Source organism: Dipteris shenzhenensis, chromosome 8, assembly GCF_047967505.1.
Source record: "Dipteris shenzhenensis isolate YYH24624 ecotype China chromosome 8, Dip_SZ_1.0, whole genome shotgun sequence".
Classification (NCBI taxonomy): domain Eukaryota; kingdom Viridiplantae; phylum Streptophyta; class Polypodiopsida; order Gleicheniales; family Dipteridaceae; genus Dipteris; species Dipteris shenzhenensis.
Genome location: NC_141603.1, coordinates 56694921 through 56706287, shown reverse-complemented (window position 1 = coordinate 56706287; position 11367 = coordinate 56694921). Strand labels below are relative to the sequence as shown.

The following is an 11367-nucleotide window of genomic DNA, read 5'->3' as shown; positions in this document are numbered from 1 at the left end:
CATTGTGTTAGCATTATGCACAATATGAACACATGATGTTGAGATGAATCCTCAATATCTTCCCTCAAGATAAAGATCATAAAGTAGGACTTCCCTCAAGATGATGATTCGGGGAATCAAAGGAGGATTGAGTATTACATTTCATCACACCCCTCTAGTGGGAGGTTCTTCCTTTGAGCCAAATTTACAGCTTGTTAGTGTTTCTCAAAATGATATTTCCCAAGTGGTTTGGTAAAGATATCCATAAAATTCATTTTACCATAATAATGTTGCATTGGGACGTCACCAATTAACACTTTTTCTTTGATAAATTTGTCTCTAACATCGATGTTATTTGACATAAACTGATATACTAGATCCTTGGCTAATGCTTGAGCTATTAATTATCAGACTAGAACTAAAGCTAGTATCTTGAACAAGCATCCTTATTTGAATGCTTTTCCAACTAGCTAATAGCCAATCTAATTCACATTAAGCTGCATTAAAAATGGCTCTATATTTATGTTCTGTCATTTGTCCAAGTTGCGAAAGGTACTTATTGAAGTACATTTTTCACCAATCTTTTTATACTAGTAAAATTGTCTGTAGGGACTATGAAGTTCCCTTAAGCTGGACTCGATGTGTTACCTATGGTGTAGATAACATTCTTGGATCCTACCAATGGTTTGATCTCTATAAACCATTCTTGATGTTTGGTCATGTGATTGAATGCATCAGTTTCAATGTACTATCATAAAAATTGTAATGACAATCGGAAGTATCCCATTAATTTAATCCTTCAATATTTAGTTGAGTTAGATCCATCATTTTTCTTACACAGTTGATGCATGTGTGCTTCCTATTTGTAGTGATGCGTGTGTTCTCCTACATGGATGGATATACGAGTATGTGGCATTGTGTGTACCAGTTATACAATGATGGTATGTGTGGCATGCATGCACCATCCATGTGATTTTATGCATGTGTGGCATGAAGTGCACCATCTGACGGCATATGTCCATGTGTGCACCATCCATATGTGATTTGTTGATTTTGCTTCATTGAAATACTAAAAGGTTGATTATTGTGGCGATGATTCCAAGGTTATTCTATGCTTAAAATATTTCATTTTTATTGATTTTGTAAATGCAAGGGAAGAATAAGTGATCGGGCGATGGCATTTGTTGGTGAGCATGATTCTCCATATTTTTGATGTGTAGGTGCAACTCTAGTGATGCGGGGATGAACAAGGCTAAGCCTTATTTTTAACATTACAAATGCTCATATACATATTTAATTTTTGGTCATTAGAGGCTTAGCCTAAGTGTATTAACTAAAGTGGGAAAAGCAAGCTTTATTAAAAAAAAACAAGCTATTTTAGAAGTGGCTCATGGGGCTTTTGCCTAATTCGTGCATGGAGGGGTTGTACATGGAACTTGTATGCAATTTTTGCTCGAAAACTATTCAATCAATCAGAAAATCAAATACATCAAGGTGGAAGAAGAGCACCACTCCCATGGGGGGAGATTGTGCCTAGCACGCTTGTTGAGTCTCTTATGTTTGTGACTTTCAAAAGTTTGTGCATATTTTGCAAATAGTGTTTTTGCTGCGTTTTCAAGTTTTTCTAGGTTCCGCAAGTGATTCTTACATGAATTGTGAAAATTCTATAGTTGCTCAAAATTTGCACACATGAGTTGTGAAACTAATATGAACAAATGTGTTTTATAAGGAAAAGTTGTGTGGTCAACAAGTACTATGTTTTCATGGCAACATAAGACTTCGTAGCAAAATTGGAGAAAATAAAATAAAAAAAAGCTAAAAGCGAGAATTCAAATGTCAACATTGAAGTGATAAAAATATAAAGAAACTAATAGGAAGGACAATTTGCTAAGACTAAGAGTAAGTAGAAAACTTTTTAATATCAAATTCCAAAAGAATAAATTATAAGTTTTTGTGCTTGGCTGTTCTTGTACGTGTCAAAAGTGGAAAAATGTTTTGATATGGTGGACATTTAACAATTATCACGAAAGGTGGGACAAAGACAATATATGGCATGAAAGGATGAGCACACGAGCTTATGGAACTTAAAAGTTAAATCAAGGCTACATGTGCCTTGCAGTTTGTAAAAGTGTTTCCTCACGTGTGGATATTTGATTATATATTATGTTTATTTTTGATAGTTGTAATCAAAAGAAACACTACATATGTCATGAAAGTTCAATGTATGGAATTGAAAAATTGTAAAGCATGGCTGCAAGTACCTAGGATTGTGAGAGTTTTGTCAATTGGCTACACGATTGCCTACCACTTGGCTATAGGATGCCTTGAATTTGCACAATTGATGAACAAGGGAATACATGTATAGGATTAAGTTGCTACATGATTGCCTACCACTAGGCTAAAGGATGCCTTGAATTTGCACAATTGATGAACAAGGGAATACATGTATGGTATGAAGCTGCCAAGATGACGCCATGTGGTGGCTAACTTTGATTTGGTAAAGGTTTGTGGCATAATAATTTGGGAGAACATGAATTTAGTACTATCCTTGGGTGGGGTCATGTGTAGCTCACCTTGAAAGAAGGGTGACATGAAAATAAGTATAGCACATTTGCAAAACTTATTGATACTATTAATATAAAAAGTACAAATAGGCATGTGCCTTGTAATGAGATTTTCTTGAAATATAAAGTCTATCGTGCCACGTTGATAAATAGTTAATGGCTCACCATCCAAGTTCCAACCGTGCACCATTGGTGGTTGAATGATGTGGACAGTTCTATTTTTGCATTTGAACGAACTTGCAAGGTGCTCAAGAACCTAAACGTTTTTAGAGACTCTAATCAAACTATTTCTCATACTAAAACAATAAGGTCTATTAGCCAAAATTTTAGTCAAGATGTAAGTTATCGTTAGGTTTTGAGTATTTCAATGGGTGCAAAATACACTACAAGATGGGTTTTCCGCTTGTTAGGATAAAAATACTTGATCCCAAGAAATAGCTTGCTAGGACTATGTACAAGTTTTCAAGGGAGACAACCAAAAATATGGTAAAAAAAGAAACGAAAAGAAAGCTGAAACTACAAAAACTCCACGACTCTCCCAATTCAAATATGGGCCAATAAGGAAAGGAAGGGATGCCTAACAAAATTTGCAAGGTGGGATCAAGAAGGAGATTGTGTGTTGTTGGGGGTTCTTGCGCACCTTGCAACGTGCACGATACCAAGTGCTGACACGCGCATACAAAGAGTACGTTGGACAATGCCAAGTGTGATCGATCTAGACTCTAGCGGCTTGCAAAGATGATCAAGCAAGTGACAGATGATCAAGCATGAAGCACATACATAATAATAAGCAGATAATATAAGGGATCTCTACTTTGTACGTGTGCATTCTTCGTTGTTGACAGTTTTAAAACTTGGAAGACGTTCCGTTGACACTTTAAGCTACGGGTTTGGATTAGTCGTGCAGCAGTGCGAAAGCATTTGAGGGATTTGCAGATTCGTACTGAAGCGTGATGATCGATCAGGTTGCAATCCGGATAGTGGCTAGTGCTGCTGCAAGACAACAAGCATCACGTGCCACGTGGTATAGATTTTTGTGTCAAATTGTGTGTTTTAGATTCGTGGTGAGATAAAGTGTGGACAGCTGCGAGTTGCGATCATCGCTATTTCTGAGAGGAAATAGTGTAGACGTGCAAGCATCACATGAATTGGAAATTTCAGTGAGGAACAGTGTAAACTTGCATCACATCGATTGGAATTTTGTGTGTGTTGAACACTTATCAGCGTCGGCAGTTGAACAGTGTGCACTTCACGGCAGTTGAACAGTGTGCACTTCACGGCACGATTCACGAATAGGATAACTTATAATCTATTGGAAAACTTTGGCTTGCTGTGCGTTTGGCCTGAAATCAGGAAAGCGATTCAGCGTTCAAGGAATCAAGGGAACACAAACAACATGGTAATCATTCACATCCCTACGGCTCACCTACACCTCGGGAGTCAGACCTCTTTCCTCCCCCCTCTTGAGCCAAAAGAAATGCTTGGATTGATTGATCATCATTGATGATAGCTTCGTCTTCCCCACCCACACATGTCACACATCATTTTTGGCAGTTCATTTCCTGGTTCTTTTCAGCGTTGACGAATGGGCATGGCCTCACTTCCATAGTTCACACGGTCACGACTCACACCTGCTATAGTCTGCTAGGCCTATTTCACCGGTCGACTGACGTTCCTTTCACAGTGCATGACGACCTTTCTGTAGCGCCCTTCTTCTAGATCACTGTTGCTTTGCTGACGAGTTATTACAACTCACGTTAACTCGTGCAGTACAAGCTAATCCAGCGCCTTGAGGTTGTTGGAGTCCTCCATCAATTCATTGTTTCTTCCATTAGCTGCATGTTTTGCAACTTTTCAACGATTTTGAGCATCCTCCGTTGTGATCCATCTACTTCCGTATTTCTCTTGAGCCTGATAGTCCGCACTAAGTTTACTCGTTTGATCTATATATTGCCCTTCAGCCATCCACTTTGCGCCCACCTCTCATATCCAGGATTGCCGTTGCCACCAGATAATCCACTCAATGGTTCCCGGTTTCCTTTTTTGATTTGTATTCAGAGGGAAGGAGCAACATGTGGAGAGCCTTAGGATACTTAACAGGAGCTCACTTGGGGGGCAACGCATAGGTTCTCAAAAGTACAACAAGAAAGATACTCGAAAGATACAGCCTCTATTTCGTCTGAAAATCTCAAGATTTGTGATCTGAGGATTTGAATGAAGAACCGGAATCGGGCATCATCTGCAAGCTCGAATTCCATAGCCGTTTGCGCTTTTTAAGCCCATGGGTCAGACATCCAGCTGTGCAGAATTTGTCAAACAGCAGCAGCTTCACGACGCCATCAAAGGAGGTGATCTGCAGCTGGTCATGAGAATTGTGGAGAAAGACCCCCGCGTTATAAACAAGTACGACATTTTCAGCAACTTAACGCCGCTGCAGATGGCTGCATTATCAGGCGAGCTGAATGTAAGCAGTCATCGATCTGCCAAAAGTTGTGGCTGTTTGCTGGTGCGAGAGAGAGCACTAAATTTGGGCCATTTGACTATATTGTGCAGGTTCTCAATGTGCTCCTTGAGAATGGTGCAGACTCTAACGAGCGCAATACTAGAGCTTCCGATAAGGTGCGCATTCGACTGACAGACTGTCAATTGCTCATGACGATTCCATAGCTCAAAGAACTCAAAATTTCCATGTTGGCAGACTCCTTTGATGCTTGCCTGCAAGCAAGGCAACCCCTTATCTGTGAAGCGGTTCCTGGAATACGGTGCTAATGTGAGTTCTCCTCATGAAGAAATTTTTTGACTGTGAATGCTGATCTTCAACTAAGGTTTCGTTTCTGCTCAGATGTTTTCCGCGCTCAACAGAATTGAGGTTTGTTCTCTGCCCAGGTCCTGACATTCGACTCCAAGGGGCGTACGTGCCTGCATTTGGCGTGCAGGGGCGGTCATTACGAATGCGTCGTTCATCTGCTGGATGCTGCACGAACTGGTCCGATCAGCAGCACCTGGTAGGAACAGTACACGCAACCAAGTTGGCGCTGACGTTAGAGTGTAGTGCCTCTCGAGGAGTTTCATCCTCCCTGTGTTTGCTCGGCTTGGATCTGCAGGGGATTTACGAGATTTGTGAATGTGCGAGATGATAAAGGCGCTATTCCAATTCATATGGCAGCTCGAGCTGGACATGCTGAGATCGTGAGGCTCCTGCTGAACAACGGGGCGCTAGTCACAGCCGTTACGTGCCACTCGACCTACGGGTAGGTGATTCTGGCGATCCACAGTCTTCTTGTTAGTTTTGTGCACGATTGAAGATCTTGAGACAAGCTGTGGCCGGTGGAGGCCAACAATTTCAGCGCTTACATAGCCAAACTCTGTCTCCCGATGGATTGTTCTAACTTCTAATCGTCTTGGATGGATGTTTTGGCAGCCCAGGACACGGAAGCACTCCTTTGCACTGCGCTGCCCGCGGGGGATCGTTGGAGTGCGTGGAAGAGCTTCTGGCATGGGGAGCGGACCGAACTCAAAAGGATTTGATGGGGTATATAAATACACTGCTTAGCTTGATCTGCTAGCGAGAGGACTGATAGGCTAGTTGAACCGTGCATCATCTTCTGCAAATTGGATGGATATTGAGTCGATGACACAGAAGCCTGAACATTTGGTGCCGCAGGAACACTCCCTACATCGTCGCTGCGCGTCGAGGCCACTTCGCCTGTGCTGCAATTCTCAATCCAAATGCCGCAGAGCCCATGGTGTGGCCTTCTCCATTGAAATTTATGAATGAATTGGAGCCCGAAGCGAGAATCATGCTAGAGGCAGCTCTGGTTGAGGCAAACGCTGCTCGAGATACCCATGCTTTGTCTCCAGGGTTCTACAGACCATCCAATTTCACGAAATTAGAGGATGAAGGCGAAGAGCAAGCGCCCAAAAGCGAGCTGGAGGTCAAGACCCTCTCTCTCTCTCTCTCTCTCTCACACACACACACACACACACACACACACACACACACACACACAATCACGTAGGAAAAAGGATCATTACGACGCTACCGCACATGTATTGTTCGATCGAGAAGCTCACGATCTCTCGCCAGGATAAGGATTGAGATGCCAGTTTACACGCAAGTTTCGAAAACCTTGCTTTTGACGTTCAGTAAATTGCCGTAACCATTCAATCGTCGGGACTCAGCTAAGAGCACCTTTCGATATGCTTTTGCAGAATATGCAGACCGAAACCTGCAACATCTGCTTCGAGAATTTCTGCACAATCGAGGTGAAAGACTGCGGGCATCAGATGTGCGCGTCGTGCACACTCGCGCTGTGCTGCCACAGCAAGCCCAATCCGAATCAGGTTCCCAGCTCGCCACCGCCATCGTGCCCGTTCTGCAGAAGGAACATAGGGCGACTAACTCTTGTTGTTGCGACGCCAAAGGGAGGAGGAGGCGCTGCTGTGGATGAGATTGAGGAGCTGCAAAGAGCTGCAGATGAGACTAGATCCAGGAGTTGGAGAAGGAGCAAGAGTTTGAGGAAGGGCAGGTATAACTAACTCATCTAGCGAGTTAGATCATGAGGTGCTCGGGTGCAAAAGCACCACTGCACGGGCTCACCCAGTTTGGGCGTTGGCGACCATCGTCGCTTGCCAACTTCGGCCACACACGGATGTACCGAGCAGTTGCAGCTCAGGCGGTTTGGGCGTTCAGACTATCGTCGCTTGTCAACTTAGGCCCCAGGCGAATGTGCCTCTCGTGAGAGGTCGCACATGGGAAAAAGAAAAGAAAAAATGCCATAACTAGTGTAAATTGCACCATAGCTACTCCTAATTACTATGGAGTTGCAAATTACGCCATAGCTCCTAGTTAATGAGCTCTAGCTAGAGCAGCTACTACTACCACCATAGGTGCTGCTCTGCTAATCATAATGCAGCAAGAGAGCGACCTCTCAAAAAACATTAGTTTGTTGTCCCACATTCTTTGGATGTCTCCCACCTTTTTGGCTTGTCCTTTGGGTAGCCTTAGCAACTTTTCAAATTGGGCAAAGCAGAAATTAGGTATTTTTAGAATTTTTGGAAGTATATTTTTCTTATTGGACAATATGTTGATACTTGGCTTCTCTTCATTAGCTCCAGTATGGACTTGAATGAAGACTTTAAAGTGGTTGACTCTCTCTCTCTCTCTCTCTCTCCCCTTCTTTATCTCTTACACACCATCTCCACCTTTTCTTGCTCCCCCTCCACCCCCCCCCCCCCCTCTCTCTCTCTCTCTCTCTCTCTCTCTCTCTCTCTCTCTCTCTCTCTCTCTCTCTCCTCTATCTCATGCAGTCTTCCTCCACACCAACTCCAGTGGATTCTTTTTTGTTTGCTTTTTTTATCTTGGGCAAGCCTTCTGAATGATTAAATATCATTCACCTTGTTATAATGGACAATTGGACTGTCTTTTGTGAATTTTTGCTTATAAGTATTATTTTTCTAATAAGGTTTCTTAGGTGAAAGGTTATGTCAAGCTAAATTTAGTCTACATAAGTACTCTTCCCAATATACTAGGAGACAATTTGCATACACAATTATGAAGGAACAAGACCATGAGGAAGGGAAGGTACATAGACTACATGTAGACATGGAAAAATGCCATAGTTGTTGCAAATTACAATGAAACAAGAGAGCAATGGGTGTTACTCCATAGCTCATCAATGATCATCTAACAAGAGGATACATATGCTATAAAGGATAAAACATTAGTCAATTTGATTTCGAGCTAATATCCCACATTCTTTGGAGGTTTATTTGTTTCAAAAATTGGCAAACTATGTACAATGAAATCTCAAGTTTTCAAATTTATGTGAGAGATATTTGTTGGCTTTCAAATTCTAGTTATATTTTGTTGGCCTTAAAACCTGAAATGTGGCCAAAGTTGAAGGTTTCTCTATCTACAAATGTAAAACTTATCCATGAACACTAAAACTTTGTTTAATCCCCCTTTTCCATTCACTAGCTCTCATCCTTTTAACTCTTAAAAAAGAAAATAAATACATAAATAAATAAATTGATTGTATATTAGAGTTGGTTAGACCCAAACAGATAGAACTGCTTTTACAAAAGCTCCCTAGTGAGCCTACCTATAGCAGTAATACTTAAAATAAAGTGGGATTTCTCCCTAGCGAGCTTTGCCTAGGAGTAATACTTAAAGGACTGATGTCTGTCCCAAAACCTAGGGCTAATTCTTGCTTAACTTTACTCTCTTTAGCTTTAGTCTCCCTAGTGCCCCTCGTTTGGCCCTTCCCTTCCTTTCAACCCATTCATTCTCCTCAGTTTCCGAGTTGCCTCTCTCTCTCTTGTGCTACATCTCCAATTCGTTATTTAGGACTAATGTTTGTCCCAAAACCTAGGGCTGACTCTTACTTAACTTTACTCTCTTTAGCTTAACTCTGCGCACTGTCCCTCATTTGGCCCTCCTCTTCCTTTCAAGTTTCGACCCATTTATACTTGCATCACCAAGTTGCCTTTCTCTCTTGTGCTATATCTCCAATTTGCTATTACTCCGAGATTGCTCTCTCCATGTGGTGCATGACTTTTATCCATGAACTATCACATGTAATTAGCAACCCACGCATCCATCATGCAATAATCATTTGTGGAGGAGTCACCATCTTAGTATAGATTTGTGATATATGGATTCTCATAACCCTTGACCATTGCAACAAATCCTTTTGCCAAAAAATGGACCGATTGCTACCATACATCAATCTCTATTGGTATAAGGTGTCCCTATAGACCCCTTCGTCAAAATTTTAATACACTTACTTCGAGATTGATCCCTCCCCTTGGTGCATGACTTTTATCCATGAACTATCACATATAATTAGCAACCCACACATCTATCATGCAAGTTGAATCATTTGCAAAGGAGTCACCATCTTAGCATAGATAAATGTGACATGGCTTCTCACAACACTTGACCATTGCAATAAATCCTTTTAACAAAAAATGGACCCATTGCTACCTTACATCAATATCTATTAGTACAAGGTGTCCCCATGTATACACATTGTACCCTAGATATTGTGCATCTTATCCCCTCAATTCATCTCATATCTAGATGCAAATTCCATTTTTAGGAGCCTCACAAATCTCTCCTCATTCCATTAACCCATTCCCCACCTTCATTAGTTTTTGCATAAAAAGAAGTAATAGCAATAAGGCCTAGTCCCCCCCTTCGAATGCTTGCATTAGTTTCTATGTATCTTCTTATTGTTTAGTAATAACAATAAGGCCTAGTGTTTTCTTCCCCCTTTAATAATGCTTGCATTAGTTTCTATGTATCTTTTATATGGTTTAGTAAGTTTTGTATCCCTCTAACATAGATGGTGCCTTTCAATCTGCAAAGCCTTGGACACTACTTTTAGATTTGTATTCAAATAGTGTTAATATGGTCTTTCCATTTTTCTCAAAATAAGTCAATGCAATTTTATGAGAAAATTTCCCCCATAAAATTTCTCTTCTTTTTATGGTGCCAATGTGTTATGGAATTAGTTTAGAGCCACATTTTCCTCATAAGGATGCTCTTCTTTTTATGATGCCAATATGTTATGGCTTTAGTTTAGAGCCACTTCTCTCTCACAAGGTTGCACTTTTTTGATGATGTTGAGGCTTTGAGCAATGGGAAACCACCTCAATGGTATTGCTATAAGTGAATCCCGACGAGGTCTCCTTGTCATTCCAACACACACTTGCATCCCCCCCCCCCTCAATCTTTTGCTTTATTTTCTATTGTTATGTTATTGTATTTTGTAAACAATATACATACAATGACAACAAGTGGAGTGTATAACAGAGTCTAGAAACTTCACAACTAGAAATCCTACATAAATTGTGCATTTAAGACATAATAAAAAACTCCTATGTATGGGCCCTAGCTCCCTTCAATCTTAAATAGATTTTTAAATGCACTAAAACTACACTTACATACATACTCGAGGGGTCACATAGAAAAAGTATGACTCTCACGTGTGAACAATAGAATGCTATTTTAAATCAGGACTTTAACATACATATATATACAAAAGGGTATCCTAAAAGACATTTACATCGCTAACATTGATGGAGTTTTAGATGTTGTAATCAAATGGTTTTAATATGGTCTTTGTATGTAATATTGATAAATGAAAACACTTAATTCACTTTTCTCAAGGCAACTCAATGTAATTTTAGAAATACTTTTCCTCATAAAGTTTCTCTTCTTTTCATGATGCCAATGTGTTATGGCTTTAGTTTAGAGCCACTTCTTTGTCATAAGGTTTCTATTCTTTTTATGATGGGGCAAAACTTTATGGCTTTAGTTTAGAGCCAATTTTCCCTCACAAGGTTGCAATTCTTTTTATAACATCGATTTTTGTGAAACCACCTCAACTATATTGCTATTATGGATTTGCGGGCATTTTAAATTATTTTGTTTAATTTAATGATTTAAAAATTTAAACATTTTCTAGGAAAAAATATTCGCATTTTAAATTGTTTGCATAGAAAGTTTTCTCACCACTAGCTGCTACGTCTAGTTACCATGCGGTAAATACAATTGAATGGAGTTTTACCATATCATGCGGTATTTCAAAGATATCGCATGGTAAATTTAAATTTCGTGTGGTATTTTTATGTTACCCCATGGTGTAAGAGTGCACTGTTGTGCGTGTGTGCATGCATTCATGCATGTGTGTGTGTGTGCACGTGCGTGCGTGGTCGCGCACATACATGCATGCATGCATGTATGTCACACACATGCATGGTGTTTCTATGTTACCTTGTGGTATTTTTATGTCACCCTATGGTGTAAGTGCATGCT

General features: G+C 40.5%; 1 protein-coding gene across 1 annotated transcript; it reads left to right on the top strand.

Moving 5' to 3' along the window:
- Positions 1–4051: 4051 nt before the first annotated feature.
- LOC147899720 (E3 ubiquitin-protein ligase XB3-like) lies at positions 4052–7618 on the top strand. The gene is made up of 8 exons (XM_087378386.1): positions 4052–5007; positions 5097–5162; positions 5242–5313; positions 5430–5548; positions 5648–5794; positions 5965–6075; positions 6208–6478; positions 6756–7618. The coding sequence occupies exons 1-8, from the start codon at positions 4825–4827 to the stop codon at positions 7080–7082; spliced, it is 1296 nt and encodes a 431-aa protein (XP_087234512.1). The 5' UTR covers positions 4052–4824; the 3' UTR covers positions 7083–7618.
- The last annotated feature ends 3749 nt before the right edge of the window (positions 7619–11367 follow it).

Bases quoted from the DNA above. Each gene is read 5' to 3' on its own strand.
- LOC147899720 (XM_087378386.1), top strand. From the start codon at position 4,825: ATGGGTCAGACATCCAGCTGTGCAGAATTTGTCAAACAGCAGCAGCTT. The intron at 5,008-5,096 runs GTAAGCAGTCAT...TATATTGTGCAG, and splicing joins CATTATCAGGCGAGCTGAAT to GTTCTCAATGTGCTCCTTGA. The intron at 6,479-6,755 runs GTCAAGACCCTC...ATGCTTTTGCAG, and splicing joins CGCCCAAAAGCGAGCTGGAG to AATATGCAGACCGAAACCTG.